General features: G+C 49.3%; 6 protein-coding genes and 1 non-coding gene across 7 annotated transcripts; 3 read left to right on the plus strand and 4 right to left on the minus strand.

Moving 5' to 3' along the window:
- Nucleotides 1-3,533: 3,533 nt before the first annotated feature.
- On the minus strand, nucleotides 3,534-4,322 carry BO79DRAFT_177279 (DUF1772 domain-containing protein). The gene is made up of 2 exons (XM_025679914.1): nucleotides 4,174-4,322; nucleotides 3,534-4,118 (listed from the first exon to the last, which is right to left on the minus strand). Exons 1-2 carry the CDS (start codon nucleotides 4,250-4,252, stop codon nucleotides 3,652-3,654), a joined length of 546 nt encoding a protein of 181 aa, XP_025537289.1. The 5' UTR covers nucleotides 4,253-4,322; the 3' UTR covers nucleotides 3,534-3,651.
- A 2,064-nt stretch (nucleotides 4,323-6,386) lies between these two features.
- BO79DRAFT_239150 (uncharacterized protein) lies at nucleotides 6,387-7,460 on the plus strand (the record flags this gene model as incomplete). Its single annotated transcript, XM_025684885.1, has 2 exons — nucleotides 6,387-6,436; nucleotides 6,506-7,460. 2 exons carry the CDS (start codon nucleotides 6,387-6,389, stop codon nucleotides 7,458-7,460), a joined length of 1,005 nt encoding a protein of 334 aa, XP_025537290.1.
- A 251-nt stretch (nucleotides 7,461-7,711) lies between these two features.
- On the minus strand, nucleotides 7,712-9,779 carry BO79DRAFT_199019 (flavin-binding monooxygenase-like protein). Its single transcript, XM_025681391.1, has 2 exons — nucleotides 9,124-9,779; nucleotides 7,712-9,071 (listed from the first exon to the last, which is right to left on the minus strand). The coding sequence occupies exons 1-2, from the start codon at nucleotides 9,731-9,733 to the stop codon at nucleotides 7,834-7,836; spliced, it is 1,848 nt and encodes a 615-aa protein (XP_025537291.1). The 5' UTR covers nucleotides 9,734-9,779; the 3' UTR covers nucleotides 7,712-7,833.
- A 2,013-nt stretch (nucleotides 9,780-11,792) lies between these two features.
- BO79DRAFT_t173 lies at nucleotides 11,793-11,863 on the plus strand. The gene has a single exon. It is a non-coding gene; the product is annotated as a tRNA-Gly (tRNA).
- A 295-nt stretch (nucleotides 11,864-12,158) lies between these two features.
- BO79DRAFT_177289 (phosphate transporter) lies at nucleotides 12,159-14,350 on the minus strand. Its single transcript, XM_025679915.1, has 3 exons — nucleotides 14,118-14,350; nucleotides 12,710-14,054; nucleotides 12,159-12,650 (listed from the first exon to the last, which is right to left on the minus strand). Exons 1-3 carry the CDS (start codon nucleotides 14,178-14,180, stop codon nucleotides 12,262-12,264), a joined length of 1,797 nt encoding a protein of 598 aa, XP_025537292.1. The 5' UTR covers nucleotides 14,181-14,350; the 3' UTR covers nucleotides 12,159-12,261.
- A 592-nt stretch (nucleotides 14,351-14,942) lies between these two features.
- BO79DRAFT_199026 (uncharacterized protein) lies at nucleotides 14,943-16,266 on the minus strand. Its single transcript, XM_025681392.1, has 5 exons — nucleotides 15,942-16,266; nucleotides 15,753-15,886; nucleotides 15,541-15,693; nucleotides 15,159-15,485; nucleotides 14,943-15,107 (listed from the first exon to the last, which is right to left on the minus strand). Exons 1-5 carry the CDS (start codon nucleotides 16,181-16,183, stop codon nucleotides 15,064-15,066), a joined length of 900 nt encoding a protein of 299 aa, XP_025537293.1. The 5' UTR covers nucleotides 16,184-16,266; the 3' UTR covers nucleotides 14,943-15,063.
- Nucleotides 16,267-16,906: 640 nt separating this feature from the next.
- Nucleotides 16,907-17,628, plus strand: BO79DRAFT_230513 (uncharacterized protein; the record flags this gene model as incomplete). Its single annotated transcript, XM_025684102.1, has 4 exons — nucleotides 16,907-16,983; nucleotides 17,107-17,185; nucleotides 17,304-17,402; nucleotides 17,530-17,628. 4 exons carry the CDS (start codon nucleotides 16,907-16,909, stop codon nucleotides 17,626-17,628), a joined length of 354 nt encoding a protein of 117 aa, XP_025537294.1.
- Between the last annotated feature and the right edge of the window lie 42 nt (nucleotides 17,629-17,670).

The following is a 17,670-nucleotide window of genomic DNA, read 5'->3' on the forward strand; positions in this document are numbered from 1 at the left end:
ATTTCGAGTGGAAACGCCGCTTTGCCAGGGATGTTGGTATTCGTGGAGAATATTTGCCTTAGCTTTCTACCCTCAGACAACGCTGCAGAGGTGAGAGAAGATACCCCCTTCATTTTAATATGTGTTCAGAAGAGCTTATCTTTCTCAATGTCAGGAATAGTATGGGACAGCCACTTGAACGGTCAAGAGCTTATCGGGATGATAATGTGTTGTTGTCTGTGCTCTGAAATAGGAGCAGGTTCCTCTTCGTCGTGTTTTCAACGCTCGCTATAAGGAGCCAATTTTCCTTCCTTGTCTTCTCATAGTACCGCCCACTGTGGTTTGAGTTTCCATATCGACAATGACATTTCCTAGTCATCCCCAACGACTGAAGGCATAACATTACTCTTGAAAGACATTTGACCGTACCAAGTTTTAGCAAACTTGGTCCAGCGGAGGTTAGGACAAGCTGCCACAATTTTTGCATAACTTGTGCCATCAAGAGCAGTCTATGCCACTGATCAGGCCGGTAGACACGACGTGGGCTGGGGCTGGGGCTTGGGCTTACGGCTTTGCAAGACAGCCACGAAGCGACATTTTGAACGTCTCTCACGGTGAAGAGTATAATGGTTGATGATAGCTCGCGTGCAAAGTAGTCGCTGGTTCTCAACAGTAGGAAGAATTTTATTTTTTCTTTTTTTTTTTTTTTTGGCAGTCTGCTATATAAAGTGACGAGAAGCCAATGACTGCAATAGCATGGTCCAACATAAATCACGATACTTGCATCAAGCGACGTTCACGGAGGCGCTCGCTGAGATTGTGTTTTTTTAGGTCCTAATTATAGTAGAAAGCAGGGAATAGCGAAGAATTTCTTGGGTCTGTTAGATCGCATTCCGATCCACAGTTGGGTCAGAAGTGCATCCACCATATCATGTGTCCAATCTGCTTTCGATCTTTCTGATGGAAGAATACTGGATACACTGGTAATTGGCATCCAGTTGGATGCTATATCAAATCAGTAACTAGTATGAGAACATAAGAGGCAGTTGATCGTGGTGCTAATCACGCCTGGTGCAGCTAACACCGTGTAATTAGCCCGCATAAGTGATCAAATCAATGAATCTCGAGAGTCAGGATTTCCATTCAATGGTTACCATGCCTAAATTCCATTTTCGTGGCATGGCCTCATCGGGTTCCAGTTCTCCTAGCATTGTCTCGTCTGGATTCAGTTCTCGCCATGATGTCTCTTGGGTTTCTATTCCGGTAGATTTACCTCGTCGGCATCCCATTTTGCGAACATCAATTTCTCATTGCCTGTTTCCCTGCAGATTGGCCTCTCCATTTCAGCCACAGCCAACGCACGAGTGGAGGAATACCCCACAATCTGATGTAGGGCTTTCTCAAGCGAATTCAGCTTATTTGGATACACCGCACGAGTCACTCGATAGCACAGTAGCTGATTCAAATAGCGGCTGCCGAAGGTTGACTGTTTCCCCCAATCCTGTGATGGTCATATTTCAGCCCATCTCTTATCTGCTGTTTTGGCACTCGTCGAGTGCCACGACCCGGAAGCCCATGGCTAGGGCTCATAATTGTCTGCGTGTCGATATAATCTGTATTCCTTGGCCGTGGTTCCACCTATAGGTATAGAGAAAGTACCAGAGATTTATCTGGTACTCTTGTCAAAATCCAGTTGTTGAAGAGTAGAGACACCCAGGTTCTCAGTAGAGCTGTCAGTGCATACACCCAATATCAATGATATCCTGCTCGCCTATATAATTGACATTCGAAGGCTCGTTGAGATGTTCGGGGAGTAGTAATAGTGACGGTCACGACAATGAGACTGAAGAGGAGCTTTGGACCCTCAATATTCCCCAGATTCGTACATTAATTGCTGACGTGGTATCTCAAATTTCAGAGTATGTAGATGGCTTTCAACCCATTCTTGGCTGCTTCTCTTTGGATTTCTTCCACGATGTGGCGCTACTCAAACCACTACGAAAGCTCCCGTAATGCTAGAGGCTTGAGGACATATAGTGCACGAACGGATAAATCGCCAGAAAGCAGAAGCAAGGACATGTCTCCCTTCAGGTATGCACTTTAGCTTATCTGCTGCGTCTCTCGCTTGATATGGATGGGTCAAGAAGAAGGACTATTATCACAACTCGTCTGGAGCCCCAATTCTCCATTGTTTGGAGCATCGAGTACTAGTTTTTTCCCTTTTTGTCCTTCCACTGTAGAGATTTTGCACGAATTGATTTCTCGCATTTGCACCAAGCAGTCAGGATTCTACCAGTATCTTGAGTCTCTGCAGAGGTGAAGATGTCCCCTGACTTTGACAAATACACCCCTTCTCCCAACAATTATAAAGTGTTTTTCAGTCGGTAGTTTTCCAAAATGGGCGATGGGAGTGGGCAAGTTCGTAGAAGAAAGCCCACATGAGTCGATAGTATTTTTTTGTCCCGCATGTGTTCCCAAATGTTCAGTCAATTTCTGAGCCCGGCGTGGATAGCATCCATTGCTTTGATTCGACGCTTCAGGTCGGCCAAGTTGATTCCATACTATCAGTGTATATATATTGACTGTGAACCAGAAATGGCTCACTATACCCAAGTTCTTTGTTGAGGCAACCATTTCCAGATCCAGCAAGCCATGGATGGAGTCATTAATAGTATATGAATTCAAGAAGCCATCATAAGTTCCTCGGTGCAGATTTTTGCAGCAATAGCCAATCACTATCAACCCTTTCTCTTAAGATCTCTAGCATTTCTTCAATTTCTCGATTTCGAAGTTGGTCAGAGCCAGAATCAACAACTCCTCGTCGGTTGCCTTCACTTTTCTTGACGGTATTTGTTCTCTTGCAATTGCAAGATTGGAAGCGTGGTCGATATCCCAGACATTTTGCTTGGCACTGTATAGTGGCTATATCACCTTCTCCATTCTTCGGATAGAGTAATACTGGTATGTAGGCATGCTTAGAGCATGCTATATGCGTATTTCTTTGAGGTCTTTCGTATGATTTCTGTTGCAATGTTTTTTCTTGGAGATTGGAAAAGAGTATTTTGGGTGAAATTGGCAAATATTATTAAGAAAGTATGAAGATGGCGAGATGAAGAAGATCGGAGAATGGGGGATGGTGGGCATTTACGCTACGGAAGTTGACTGGGAATGATGAGGGCTTACATGGAATGTTGTTCATTGTCTATTAGCTCTGGTGAAGCTTGCATTTGCGGCACGTATTGAATGCTATATTGACTGGGCTTTCAAGGTCGTGAATATGGATATTCCTCGTAGAAAGCATATACCCCCATCCGAGACGAATATTCCTAACAAGTAGCTGGATTGTGAATAGCCTGACCTTTGCAAATTCCCTGAAAAATCATTGCTCGGCATCAACTATCATACTAGCGGTAGTACGATAACTTGATACCCGCTACGGCAACTTCCAGGATAGTGATGAGCCGATACTTCACAGCCGCGATTATGAAATTACCTCCCCAGATACTATCCGTCAGTGACGATATTACCGAACAATTGCCATTGAAACTGTTATGCCACCATTAAAAAACCTATATGTATTATATACATCATCTTATTTCACAGTATAATCATACAAAACCCATTAACGCCCATTTTCCTATCCCTCAACTTACAATACCCATAACAACTGAATCAAGGCACAACCGCCAACAAACCCACCAAAAACCCAGCGAGAGGCCACATAGCCCTCGCACCATTAAGTAACGCCCACCTATCCAACAATCCCAAGACCCTCTCTCCCTCCTGAGGATCCTTCTCCTCCTGCACGCCCACTTTGGCCTTCTCCATCAAAGCATCATTCGTGCCCTTCATGGCCAGAATAGTCCACGGCACAATCGCAATCGTCAATGCAGCAGCAATCGCATACGTAGTGGTAGCTCCCCGTGGTACGATCGCTGCCAATGTGCTCTGTGCCCTCGTCTCCCAGGATAGATACAGGAGGGTGGTGGCGGTGAAGAGAGCGATCGGGGGAGCGCGGTTCTTGCCCGTTTCATAGACGAGGGCCCATTGTTTGGTGATTGTTGATAGGGGAATCCTGTGCTCTTTGTGGGATTGGAGAAGAGCCGGGATTGTCATTAGGGATAGAGAGAAGATGTTTCCTGCAAATCTTATTGTTAGCGAGAGTTTAGGTTGATGATGAATGGGGAGTAGTACCCGAGAGCCAAGCCGCGCCACTGAGGCCGATTGCCTGGGCTATGCAGAAGCTTGTTGGGAGGGTGTCTGTTGTGTACATGGTGTAGTAGTAGTATGTAGGTGGTGAGATGGATTGGATCGGAAATGCTTAGAGTGGATGGGTGAGGGTGATGTGGCTTATATATGAATGCTACTGAGTATGTGGAGTCATGATGCCATCGGTGAGCTTAAATATTTGCCTAAAGGCCTAGACTTGTACATTTGTTATGGCGATTGCAGCTTCCACCTGATTACTGCGATAGTATGCAGGATACATAGCGAGTCAGGCCATTGCTGGTTTCTCGCCCCGCATTCTTCCTTGCATGGTTAGTGGAAAGAAGTTGACTGGTTAAAAACTGTGGATGCTCGGCTTTTGGCGGGTTTTGGACCGGTCGGGTGGGTTTTGGAGTCCGTGATGTTCACCATATCATTTTGTAGATGCAGCTCAGACCAATAGTCCTAGTTATAGAAACTATTGTCTACAGTGTACAATACTAGTACTTATTGTGAGGGTCCAGTATAGAAAGGGACAGCGGAATATATAAGAATTGTTCGGTCGCACTTTCTATCTCCCCTGTGCTTTCCCCTTCGGCAACTGTTGGCACTAAACACCAAACACTACAAAGTCAACCAAATACCACAACAAACACTACATTCACATTCACATACATACCATCAGATTAGATTTCAACACGTCGTCGCGTCTTGATGAGTAGAAGTGGATTTTCGCGATGCTTCAACATCTCGGCCAGCCAGGGTGTATGATTGGTCCATTGAGAAATGATGTCTCTGATATCTGTTTATCTGATCAATCTGTACGGATTACCCTCTGCTAGGAAGTGAATAGGATAAATGGGGGCAGAATTGATCCAAGGCGAATAAGTACTCCCAGGTCAGCAACCATAAGGTACTAGTAGTCAAAGAGCATCCCCAACCGCAGCACATAACACCACCAATCAACTTCTCCATGTCAATCAAATCATCGAAACAACGTGTCTACCTACTCCATAGTAATCACCAAACACGTTTCTTGTCTCCCGCAGCATAAGCAGAGAATCCTTCCCATACAAGCCAAGTTGCGCCCGAAACTTCCAGGATCTTACTGTGTCCAGACTAGTCCCAACAGAGTAAGTACTTCGCAGGTCGTTATGTAAGCCTCACAAGGCTGACTGTCAGAACCTGGTCCTCCCAGCCATGCAATCATCCTCCTACAAACCCAAAACAAAGGAATCTGACAGTCTGACAGGATACCACAGCCTTGCCACGGAGGACCATCAGGGATTTTCTAACACCGCCTCTCTCTCTCTTTCGGCCAAGACTTTCCAAACGACTAATCCCCGGAACTGACTAGAAAACGAATACGGAAGATAGTCTAGCTCGGACGCTGCCCGACCGACAACATTACTACATCTGCAACCACCCATGAACAGGAGGAGGAAGAGGAGAAAGGGACCGAACAAGGGGGTTGCGAGTGGTTGAACACCGTGACCCGGTGAAAACTCGCACCCAACTCCGCTCATCTAATCAGCCAATCCAATCCTATAACCAAGTTAACTATAGAGGAATAATAACCAACTAATCGGAAATTCGCAAATACCTCGGCAGCGATCGTATCCGTATCCGATACCCCAATTCGTTGCGGAAATCATTTCACCTCATCTTCTACCGTCGGAAGTCGCAAAGAAATTTCCCCACCGGGGGAAATTCTCAACAAATGAGATGTCCCGAAGGCAAGCTGAATCTTTGGTCTAACTCAACTTGCATCTTGGTCCCCGTCCTTTTCGTTCCCTTTTTTCCCCTTCAGCCCAGTCCATGGCCCCGCCCCGCCAAGGCTATAAAAAAAGAATAAGCTTGAACGGTGAAAATAATTTCGTGTGATGAGTGGGTTTAGGCAATGTTTGAACCAGACTAGTTAGTTGGTCAAACCCTCATGCACACTCTCTCTGCACCCTGTAAGATGGTACGTAGAAAGTTAGTGCCTGGATCGGCGCCCCGTGCGATGGGAACGAATACGATCTATGCAGAGATAGTAATAGACCGACAGGGCTGGGTGAGAATGGGGTGTGAGTAATAAATATGCGGACTTTTCTCATTGAAGTGATGATATTCAAATCATTTTTCACTACTTACTATCTATACTATCCTTGACATTCTTCACTCCTTCTACACCAGTACTGGTAGTATACAAATACAAAATGTCCACCCAAGACAGCGACGCAGAGAGCTCCATCTCCAGCCAAACAAGGTATATCCAAACCACCACCACCACCACCACCATCAACACCATACATAATTCTAATAAATCATCAAATAGAACAAAAACCCCCAAACACACCTTCCCCCTCGCCCACCCCCCTCCCAAATCCACCCCCTGCCTCCGCCTCACCCCGCGCCTCCTCCTCCAAATCCAACAACTCTCAATAACCTCAAACCGACACCGGGCCCTCCCCATCCTGGAAATCTACCAACCCCCACGACAAGGGAAATCCCTGCCCAACTGTCCGCGCAAAATCCACGGCCGGGATCTCTACATCCTGCAGAGCGACGCTTACACCGACATCACCTCAACACCAAAAACATCATCATCATCAGAACCTACTAGTAGTAGTACCTACCCCATCGCCGCGGGCGTAATCTACAACAACCACAACCACAACACAAACCCAACCCCCAAGAAACCCACCACCCCCACCACCACACAAGGAACCACCACACCAGCAACAACAGAAGAAGACGAAATCTACCTCCCAACCACACACCAAACCTACACCGCAACCCGCACCCCCCGAGGCAACTACCGCTTCATCCTCCGCGAGAAGAAAACCCCCTCGGGGGAAACCGTCATCATCGAATGGCGGCGGAAAACCCAATCGCAGACCCGGCCAAGAACCGCGTCGGGGTCGGCGGTGTCGGGATCAACGGACTCCGATACAGTAACAACAACAACAACAACAGGAAACCCTTGCGAGGAGGAAGACTCCACTACTACCAGTTCCGATGCCAATGCTAATGCCAATGCTAATCCCCGGTTTGTGCTCTGCGTTAGTGCCATCGGAGGGGAAAGAGCAGCTGGCGCCGATCAGCGTGTCAGACGGTCGGGGCTGGCTGGACTAGAGAAAAAGGGGCTGAGGGTTGGCGGGTGGGATGCGAAACAACTCCGGTTTTTGGAGGAGGTGGGGATATTAGGTGGTGGTGCTGGGGAGGAGGAGGTTGTTACGTTGGTATTGACGCTGGGGGTTTATGTTGCGTGGATGGAGGGGTGGTTGTAATACTACTACCATCATTCCATCATTCCATTGTCTACGGAGTATTGAGTTCAGGGGGTATCTGTTGTTCAGTTCGTCGGAGGTGTTGGTGGGAGTGTCCGTCCGGCTTGGCTGGACCTTTTTCTATTTTTCTTGGGGAACACGGGATTTACAGAATTCTCCGCTCCGATGGTTTTCATTACTATCACTTTGGAGATTGCATATTTTTCTTTTCTTGCATAGCGGGTCTATTATGGATATTTTTGTGATACCTGGGAATTTTCATTTTCAATAGATTGTTGAGTTGCGACATTTATTGCAGCTGCTCAACTTATTTTACCAATTATATCTTGCTTCATACCGATTTCCTTTGTCTTCGCCCTACCGCCAAGTCTCTCTAACCGTCGTAGGAAGTGACGCCAATTTCTAGTGCCTTGATCTGTAGCGCCAGCAACCGTGAGTAATACCGACAGACGGCCAGATTGCCGCCCATGAACCACAGGCCTGGGTGTCCGGTCCGCCGCCACATGCGCATTTCGCCCGTCTCGTCGAATCCCCAGACATCCTTCACCTTCTCCCCCTCTTTGCCGAACACGAGCTGTGCCTGGGTGGCCATGTTCTGATACCCTGTCGCCAAGATGATCTCGTCCGCCGGGAGCTCCGATCCGTCCGCGAACCGGAGTCCGTGAGGGAGGACCTCGGTAATCTCCTGGCCCTGCTTCACCTTCACCTTGCCGTCAACGATCAATTGGCTGGCTCCGACGTCGATGTAGTAGCCTCCACCACGTTGGAGGTATTTGACGAGCAGACCCGCACCGTCTGGACCGCGGTCTACCTTGAATCCGGCCCGCGCCAGCCCCTCCAAAGTCGCCCGGTCGTTCTCGTTCTGACGCTTGGTGACCTTGATCTGCTGAGCCTTGAACAGCTCCGCCGGGATACTCCAAAGGTAAAGGTCGGCTTCCTCGGTCCCGGGTCCTGCTTCCTCGTACAAGCCCTTGAGGCCGATCTCCACAATCGACTCCGAGGAAATCACGCAGGTTGAACTGCGCTGCACTATCGTCACGTCGTATCCATTCTCATAGTAATCTTGTGCAATATCGTTGGCGGAATTGCACGCCCCAACCACGACAGCCTTTTTACCCTTCGACTCGGGCTTGGCACCGCGGAACTCGCTGCTATGGCAGATGAGGTCGCCCTGGAAGGAATCCATGCCCTTGAAGTCAGGCACATTCTTCTTTCCAGAATGGCCAGTGGCTTGGACGATATACCGGGGGTTCAGGGTACGGTTCTCCACCATCCCGTCCTCCTTCCGCCGCTGCAAATCAAGAGTCCATTGTTTTCCGTTGTTGTCCCATGAGGACCCCTTGATGTCGGTCTTGGTCCATACATTCAGCTCTAGCAGCTTAGCATAGCACTCAAACCACTCGGCTATCTTGTCCTTGGGTGTGAAGATCGGCCAATTCGGCGGGAACGGGATGTAGGGAAAGTGGTCAAACCAGACAGGGTCATGCAGGACCAGCTGGTGGTAGCGTTGGCGCCAGTTGTCCCCAATGTTCTCCTCTCGGTCGATGATCAGAACATCGATACCCAGCATCTTAAGGCGGGCCGCGATGATGAGACCAGATTGGCCAGCACCTGGTCGGGTCAGCACATCATATAGTAACAGGTTGGTGGGTTAGTAGCATACCGACGACCACAACAGTTGGAGACCGGTCCTTAGCTTCGATTTCGGCCGTCCGACGGTCCTTCCAGTTCTTTCGATCTAAACTTTCGCCGTGCTGTGCTCCCATGGGTCTCTTGAAGTTCACCGCTTCTGGGTGGTCGACGAAACCCTCCATGGAGGTGAAGAGGGTGAAAATCTTCCACTTGCCATCCTTTTCTGCCAGCCGAACGATACCGTGTCCATGGAGCAGGGGGCTGGTAAGCGTAATGTAAAAGAGGATGCCTGTGACGTCGCCGAAGGCATCGATAGGGCCGACGTAGGGGCCTCGGAATGCGGTCGAGCGGTCGATCTCGATTTTGCTTGGGAGACGGCCTGATTTGAGCAAGCCGTGAATGTTCTTTTTGCCTTTCGCGGTGTAAAAGTCCCATGTCAAGCAGAGGTGATCGCGCCAGTAGGCATCTTCCCAAAACAGGTCGGAAAAGGACTGCACATCTCCTTTGCTAAGAGCTGTGTTGATCTTCTCGACGAGCTGTGAAGCGACCTGGTCGGCATTGACATCGGTCGAAGAACAAGTCTGGGGAAATGTGCCGACGGGAACATTGACCGAGCCGGTCGTCACGTCTTCGGAAGGCATTGTGCCTATGGTGAAGGAACACTGAGCTGAGAGTAGAGCAGGGGTGGTATTTCTCTGGGCGGGTCAAAGAGGGGGAAGAGAAGAGGCCAGGTTTAAATGGGTAGTACCAACCCCGCTTCTTCAATGCCACAGCTAAGCACTGCAGCAGCCATGACAACTCACCGGATTAATGTGGTTAGTCAGATTCGTATCTGCACGCCCATTCTTCAGCTCATTCCGGTCGGCATTGGTAGTTCTCCTGCTAGCTCGGGGTGTGCTGGGGGGTCCGACGGGTCGTGGCGGCGCTAAATTGGCCTGTCGGCTCGGTTGGTTAGACACCCCGCAGTCTGGCAGGTCTAGATTCTGCAGACCTCCATCGCAGACCTCGACGAGTGAGATGGCAGCATAATTCTCAATTATACTGCGGTGAACCGTACCAATTGTGCACGAAGTGTGCAGAATAGTGAGTGGTTACATCCTGCTCTGAATCCGGATAGATGTAGAAAGAGGGGAAGATGATTGATTGCAACAAAGGGAAGGAACCCAGCCGGGAGCGTGACCCCCGCAGGGAATCCCACCTTCCCCTTCTTCCTGAGGTTCCACCGTTGATCTCACCTTGCTTCAACCGTGCTACTTACCAGATTCCAACCCCATAAATTGGGCTGGGTCGGTATATTTCAAATTGATTCTGGATCCGAACCAGACGGGTAGTGCGGATTCCACACATCGTCCAGAAACCCGGCTGAGCGACTTCGGAGGCTATCTCTCAGATGGCAGGTAGGACACAATATCTGCTACACTGGCTCGTTCTGTCACTACTCGATTCTGTCAGTCAAGCTTCTGCTTCATACAACTACCCGAAGGAACCGACGGATATTATCTCTTCCAATATGAGCCCGTCACACCCACCCACCCTTGCATGCGACCCACAGCTGCCTCCATCATGTTTACCAGTACAGTATCCGTGCAGACTGCAGTGTGAGCCCGGCCGCTATCGGAATTGGGTGCGATCTTGCCATTGATCAAAGTATTGCCTTCCAGCGCTCAGCTCACCATCCACGACCGACAACCGGACCTCCTATCGACCTTAGTGGATTCTCGAATAGCCCATTCAGCTAGCCACCGCAGATCATAAGCACTCAAAACACCCATCTACTTCTCTCGGCTACGAGGTAGATCTCCTAGTGTCCTCATTGGGGAATTCCCCAACCCTACCACAAACCCGACCCACGACATCCTAACCACCTGTACACGGTCACCAAATCGGCATCAACGATCCCAACCCCGCTGACTCGAACATCTGCAGGTCGGATTATGATAGCCTGCGTGGCACAGGACACCCGACCAATCACAATTCCTTCATAAGACAGGACGCTTACCACGTACTATCCACTGTGGGGGGCTCTCCTCGAGGTGCGGGATTATCTATCATCATCGTGGGTTTCAATGCTTCTAGCGTGAACCATTCTACGTGGTGGTGGGGCAGGGGCCGATGCCGATCGACCCGTCGCGACAAATGGTACTCCGTAGGTAGAGATACAAGTGGGTTGGGTGGGAGCGGGGTTGGAACCAGATATTTGTGGCCGGACTGTGGTGTGGTGGCAGGGGATGAGCTAACAGATGAGATGTCGGCAGCTTTGTGTGAGTACTGAAGACGATAATAGTAGTTGGATGATAGTAAAGTCGCAGGATTGATCAGAGTACTGCAAACGATTCAATTGTTACTAGTCATTTAAGGTGACCATTCAGCAACTCGAAAGTACCGATGTGGTTCTAGTACTACATAGTTTATATATATTCAGTCCCACAGGATTAGAGCCAAGTATTTACTACTAGTACGAGAAAAAGCAACCCAACAGCGAAACCATTGGCGAATAAGTACAAACACAAAAACTCGTTTTCGGGCAGAAAGTATAGGTACAAGATAATGAGATTAACTAGATCCAAGATTCGGTTTTCCGAACACGTAGTCTACTAGCTAATGATCATAAGTGAACTTGCCGGACATAGTCGAAGTTGCTTCGCATAATAACTTTGGAAAGGGCTATATTAGTAATAAGAGTCAATCTGACATCAACTAGCATCATTGGTCTAGTGGTAGAATTCATCGTTGCCATCGATGAGGCCCGTGTTCGATTCACGGATGATGCACACATTTTTTCTGTTTGGAAATTTTTTCTATCACCCTCCAATTATTTTCGGTTTTTCTTTTACCTATTATCTATTTTGTTTTCGAAATTACTCATTCTTTTTGATTTATTTAACGTATATTTTTACTCACTTATTGTCTGGCCTCCATGTTCTAGCTCATTAACTCACTATAGTGTCACCCTAAAAGCTGCATCGTTATCATCAGCATACCATTTTCGTATCTTCTGATTCTTCTCTTGTATGTACAGCATCCCTGCGAGAAAATAAGCAACCGGGGAATTACATTCTATCGACCCGACAACTGGCAAATATATACAGCGAAATTAAAATACCCTTGTATGTACCCGTGATTATATACCCAGAATAGATGAAACCGCCACCGTGATGGAGTTGTCACATCATGTAACAACATCCCTCCTTCTCCGTCTGCCTTTATTCGCGTATCGACTGTCCAAGCCGAGTCGACCAAGCGCCAGAGTCTCCAGCGTCTCCGTCTTGCCACCCCACAATTTACCTCTTCCAGATCCATCCGGCTTTCTCTGGATTGGAGGTATCCAGCATGTGACCATCGCCCCAAAGAGCATGCATACGGCAAAGACAATCAGAACGTAGCCGTGACGCTTTACCGGCTCCTCTCCGAAACCGCCGCCGAAGTTGTAGTAGGCCGAAAATACCTGCACCACTATGGAACCGATCTTACCAGCGCCGGCGCTAAGTCCGTGACAGGTGGCACGGTAACGGGTGGGGAAGATTTCAGCGGGGATGATGTATGTTGTAGCATTGGGTCCTATAGAAATGATGGTTAGAGACATCTATATTCGACTCCACGGTGGAAAGGTTACGTACCAAAGTTGAAGAGTGCTTGGCCGATGACGTACAAAACAACGGCCACAGGACCCTCTTTTTGTACGGTGATAAGCATGCAACCTAGGGCGATGAAGAGTGCGGATAGTGCGAGAAACGAGTACTTCTGTAGAGCGACTCTGTCCAGTTTGTGGATCACCAAGATGAGAAGAAGTCCGCCGACAAAGCTACCCACGTTCAATATGACCAGTGCGTGAGTGCAACTTGCGAAGAACATGTCATAGACGCTTGCACTAGGACTGTCGTTCGTCTCCCAGTAAGGCGCGGGTGCGCTCAAATGAAGAGACCCCCAAGTTTTAGCCAAGAACTGCGGGCTTGAGAGACTGATGCCGTAGAAGCCAAAGTCCAAGAAGAACCAGGACACGGCCGTCGCAGCTAGAGTCCGCCAGTTGCCTTCCACCCAGAAGTATTGTACGATGTCCTTCCACGTTAAGCGCCAGTGAGAATTCAGAGTCGCTGGTTGAAGGATCCCGGTCTGGGATGTGGAGGATCGGTCCTCGGCTGTGATGGTAGTCAGGGAATATGCCTGCCCAGGAAAATTGTGCCAGCTTTCAGTTTCGAGAGTCGGGGAGGAGGAAACAGCATTTGGATCAGTAAAGAGTGTGGTTGCATCGAACTCGACCTTTACTGGATCATCGTCAATCTCCATGAGGAAGCGTGGCGACTCTGGAACGAAGAACCGGAAGCAAGTTGCTATTGCTGCCGGTATCACACCGATACCAATGACGTAGCGCCACATCCTATCGACAGACATGGTCAAATCATTGGTATCTGAACGGCTGGTGGCGATGACAATCAGCGACACGAGGTTTGCCCAGATCTGCCCCAAAGGTTGCATGAAGAAAACCGAAGCCATCATCCTTGCTCGGTGCTTAGTGGGAGCAAATTCGCTTGTGATGACCGAGCTTAAAGGGTAGTCGGCTCCGACTCCAATTCCCACAACTATACGCCACCAGATGAGCCACGCGTAGATGCTCATTGAATCGTTTTCTCCGCGGGAGGCCATCACAACGCCCAGTGTGGACGTGATCATGAGAATCAACTCCAAGCCATACATCTTCTTGCGTCCATTCCGGTCAGCTAGGTACCCAAACAAGACCTGTCCCAATAGCGTCCCACCCAATGTAGCAATGTTGAATAGAGTGATCTTGATCGAAGAGACCTCCTTTTTCCAGTAGACGTAGGAGATCATCGGAAGTGCCATGTTGCTTGCAAACAGGGTGTATCCATCAAGAAAGAAGCCAACACCGGCAACGAAGACGATCAAGTATTGGAATCCCTGGCGATCGATTGTGTCGTACACCTGCCGAGCGCGAACATCTCGATCCTATGGCACCAGCACAGTATTAGCTAGCAGATTCACGATGTGAAGCATCTAAGAAGATTCTACCTGCTCATGCTCAAAATCCTGAGCTCGGTCGGTCTTATACCAACGCGTGCGGAACTTGCCCATGGCTGTATGTTCGTGTTGGCGTTTGGATCAGATGGATTCTAGAAATCAGATTGTACACGGATGACATCATGAAGGGCCATCGAGCTGCAAGTACAATAGGAAGAATAGATCCTGCGGCCCCCAGATCTGAGGATGAAGGTCTAAGAAAAAGGATGGCGCAACGTTGAAAGATAGGGGAGGATGAGTCTGGGAGGGGTACTCGAGGCCCACCATGAGGCCAGAGGCACAATATACTTCTCCCGGGAAGGTTTGAACTAAGCAGAAACGCGACGGGGTGATTGGAGGAAGCTGTGACAGTGCGTGCAGTAGCGGCCGGAGTGGAGCTCAATGCCTGGGGCACCCGCCCAATTCCTCGCTCCACGTGCGGCACGTGCGGGCAGAATGGGGACTCATTGGGGCCCACCTGCCCACTTGGCTGCCTCTGTCAGATGAACGAGAGACGCCAGTAGTAGCATGATCCCGGAGTTCTTTCGGTCCCTGGCCAGGCTCCCGAGCTGCCTTCCACTGGATACGAGGCAAATTTGCCATTTGTGACATTTGAGTTCGCCGAGCGATGAAACCTGGCTGTAGCTGAAAGCCGTCTTACTGGTTCGACCAACCACGTGCCCATTGTGCCTCGTAAGGTCCCAATCTTGTCTGAAGTTTCACAACAAAGTTATAGTATTGTAAATGAAACTGACGCGTGGCCGCACAGGAGCAAGCAAGAAAGAAGGAAAAAAAAAATTATGCATTGTACCTGAGAACCCAACGCCCTCTAAACTCCTTGCTGCAGACTCGTAAACCACTGATTCCATGATAGGTTATTAGTAGATGCTATGCCTATTTTCCGAACCGCGTTTCCCGTGGGTATCATATTCAATGTTGAATGGAGTGTGTTGTATTATTATGTGGTGCTGTCCGTTAGAAATTGGCAAAATGCTTTCCGGTCTAGTGGAGCACGTTAGCAATCCCGTTGGGAATGTTCGAAAAGAAACCTACCCAGATCATCAAGAAACTGAATAGATAATGTCCTCATCTGGGAGAGAATGTCAAAGTTGGGCTGCAACTGGAGAACCACCGGCTTTCCTGCCTTCTTGCCCGGATTGAAGCTGTCGATGCAGTTGATCGGAATGGACACATAACGCTTCAACTCCTTCCGTTGTGAGTTGGCAAAGAAAAGCATGACTTGTTTGCCGTTATGATTACGTAGAATGCGTAGGTTCTGGCTGATGCACTCTTCCCCTCGGCCCTTGGACTTCGCCTCGGCGATGCCTGCTATGAAGACCAATTTTGAACTCAGGACTAATTCTTGGAACTGCACACAATCTGCAACTGGGAATCAGCAAAAATTCGACCACTTCTAGAGTATTCTGCTACCCACCATGCCAGTCATCAAAAGTATAAGAGATCTGTGTGAGGAACACATTGTGGGCCGATTGAACGGTTTGCTCGTCCATGAAGGAAACGCGCAGCGACGACTCGTTCGGGAGCTTTGGATGTTCAAGATGGGGAACTGGAAGCTTGGTATCGTTGACTACAGATGAATCACGACAGGTTAGCATGGTCATCCGCAGGCCCTTTTCGAACACTTACAAGTATGTATCAAAGGAGTCTGCTGACCCGGTCCCCCGCCCAACTCAAGACTCTTCAAACTTCCTGTGGCATCCTTGCGTATGTCGATGCAAGTGAAGCGTAGCTTGAAGAGTTTACTACTCCGGACGAAGGAGCTGTAATGGCTCCATCAGCGGTTGTCGTCTGCACGGGATACTGGGCAATACGCACATGGTCACAGAATGGTTCAGCGGTAAGCGGCAGGTGTCTTCGTATAAGGAGAAGCATGAAGCCTGCCTCGACCGGGATCCAATTGAAGAAGCCGTACGACTCAGCGGAGGCGGGAAAATGGGCGATGTGGCATAGCTGGGACCGGAAGAGCTCGTGGAGGAAGAGACTATGCTTTCTGGTCGAGATACGGACAGCGGAAGAGGCCAGTCTTCGGCTTCCAAATGGGCGCCTGGGTGGCTCATTGCAGATGCAAGGGACTTTAAGTAGCGACGGCCCGGACCCTCAACTGTGCACACTGCAATGTGGCGGGTGACTGACGGGCGACGATCGTGCGGATCCCCAGGAGCTGATCAACGTGTACTAGGGTTGAGAGCACTTGCATCATTCCCAATGTCGACGAGGAGAGTTCCCACAGCACAAGCCGATCCGAAGCAGGGCAAAACGGCTGGTCTTCGCTGATTGAGGGCGAGGTTATAAAGCAAGTGCTTAGTTAGGCAAGCGATAAGGGAACGCTGATGCGGGTGCCATAGGGACCTTATGCCCAGGCCCAGGGCGGGGGAACCACGGACAACGTGCTCGAAAGGCGCCCTGTGATTTGAGACTCCAGCGCGGATGAGTGGAGACGCATCCCTGCGGCCGGTACACCTCGTGGTGATATGGATGGTCCGTGATGCGCTTTCCTAGTCGCTGTCAGTGCTTGGAGAGGATGGATTGAAATGTTTTCACGATATCAACCCACCTATTATACGTTGCTGCTTGAGGAACTCGTGGATAGGTACCCGCTCATCCTGGAGTTAGTGCCTCTGCGCGGGTACACAGACTAAAGTGTTGGTGGGTACCTCGAGTCATAGCGAGCGAGCCAGAAGCATAGATTGCGCTCCTCCCAGTCTAATCTTTGACTCGGCATTGCATACTCGGGTCGGTAGCAGGATGCAGGGAAGCTTAGAAATGCTGGCCAAAAACCTATGGCGTGCATGAAGGCAGAGGCATGTTGTTGTATTGTCTGGTCGAGGCATCCCCCGACATCCCGTGGTCATGTGACGTACGTGTGTCGGATTCGCCGGCATACCTTACGTAAATCACAAGGCGGCTTGCCAGACTAGCACAATGAGAGCACGACCAACTATCGGTGATACTCGGTCCGTTGGCATACTTGGCTTCGCAGTCTCTCATTGACAGTCATCGCAGAAGAAAAAGTGGTATTAGTCTATGTACTTCTATACGGACAGCCCTATCTACATGGGGTATCCTAAGATCAGAATGAAACGAAACCATATGCGAGACACCAAAAACACCGGCTAGGCTTCGCAGAGCTGAACAGAAATACAACGCAGGATGGATGCAACCCAACTGACCAGGAAGAATGCAAGCGAGCGAGCGTTGGTAACAAAGAACTGTCGGGGCGCTCTGCCATGGGGTCATGAAATGGGTATGATCCGCAAAGCCGCCAGAGATTATAGGGTATATAGATGCGAACCGGAAAAAAAACAAATATCTTCAAAACCAAGTCAGAGAAAGCCGATCGTACAATCGTACAATAGATGAACGCTTTGTGCAGCGAGGCCAGCGTGCGATGTTGGGACATTAGCAGGCACTCACTTTATGGACAGAAACGCGCCGCGGCCACAGGACCGGGAAAGATGCGGCGATCAAGTCGACGCGACGAACTCAAATGTGCCAAAGTTGAGTGACTCGCTCTTATCATCAGCATATTGCAGAGAGAGATGCG

Source organism: Aspergillus costaricaensis, assembly GCF_003184835.1.
Source record: "Aspergillus costaricaensis CBS 115574 unplaced genomic scaffold BO79scaffold_25, whole genome shotgun sequence".
In the NCBI taxonomy this organism is placed as follows: domain Eukaryota; kingdom Fungi; phylum Ascomycota; class Eurotiomycetes; order Eurotiales; family Aspergillaceae; genus Aspergillus; species Aspergillus costaricensis.

What these genes read in the sequence shown, in the direction of transcription:
- BO79DRAFT_177279 (XM_025679914.1), bottom strand. Translation starts at nt 4,252, where the DNA reads ATGTACACAACAGACACCCTCCCAACAAGCTTCTGCATAGCCCAGGCA. An exon ending in TGGCGCGGCTTGGCTCTCGG is followed by an intron (nt 4,119 to 4,173) that starts GTACTACTCCCC and finishes TAAGATTTGCAG; the next exon opens with GAAACATCTTCTCTCTATCC.
- BO79DRAFT_199019 (XM_025681391.1), bottom strand. Translation starts at nt 9,733, where the DNA reads ATGCCTTCCGAAGACGTGACGACCGGCTCGGTCAATGTTCCCGTCGGC. An exon ending in TCCAACTGTTGTGGTCGTCG is followed by an intron (nt 9,072 to 9,123) that starts GTATGCTACTAA and finishes TGACCCGACCAG; the next exon opens with GTGCTGGCCAATCTGGTCTC.
- BO79DRAFT_177289 (XM_025679915.1), bottom strand. Translation starts at nt 14,180, where the DNA reads ATGGGCAAGTTCCGCACGCGTTGGTATAAGACCGACCGAGCTCAGGAT. An exon ending in AGGATTTTGAGCATGAGCAG is followed by an intron (nt 14,055 to 14,117) that starts GTAGAATCTTCT and finishes CTGGTGCCATAG; the next exon opens with GATCGAGATGTTCGCGCTCG. An exon ending in CCAAGCACTCTTCAACTTTG is followed by an intron (nt 12,651 to 12,709) that starts GTACGTAACCTT and finishes TCATTTCTATAG; the next exon opens with GACCCAATGCTACAACATAC.
- BO79DRAFT_199026 (XM_025681392.1), bottom strand. Translation starts at nt 16,183, where the DNA reads ATGAGCCACCCAGGCGCCCATTTGGAAGCCGAAGACTGGCCTCTTCCG. An exon ending in GACTCCTTTGATACATACTT is followed by an intron (nt 15,694 to 15,752) that starts GTAAGTGTTCGA and finishes ATTCATCTGTAG; the next exon opens with TCAACGATACCAAGCTTCCA. An exon ending in TCAGTTTCTTGATGATCTGG is followed by an intron (nt 15,108 to 15,158) that starts GTAGGTTTCTTT and finishes GTGCTCCACTAG; the next exon opens with ACCGGAAAGCATTTTGCCAA.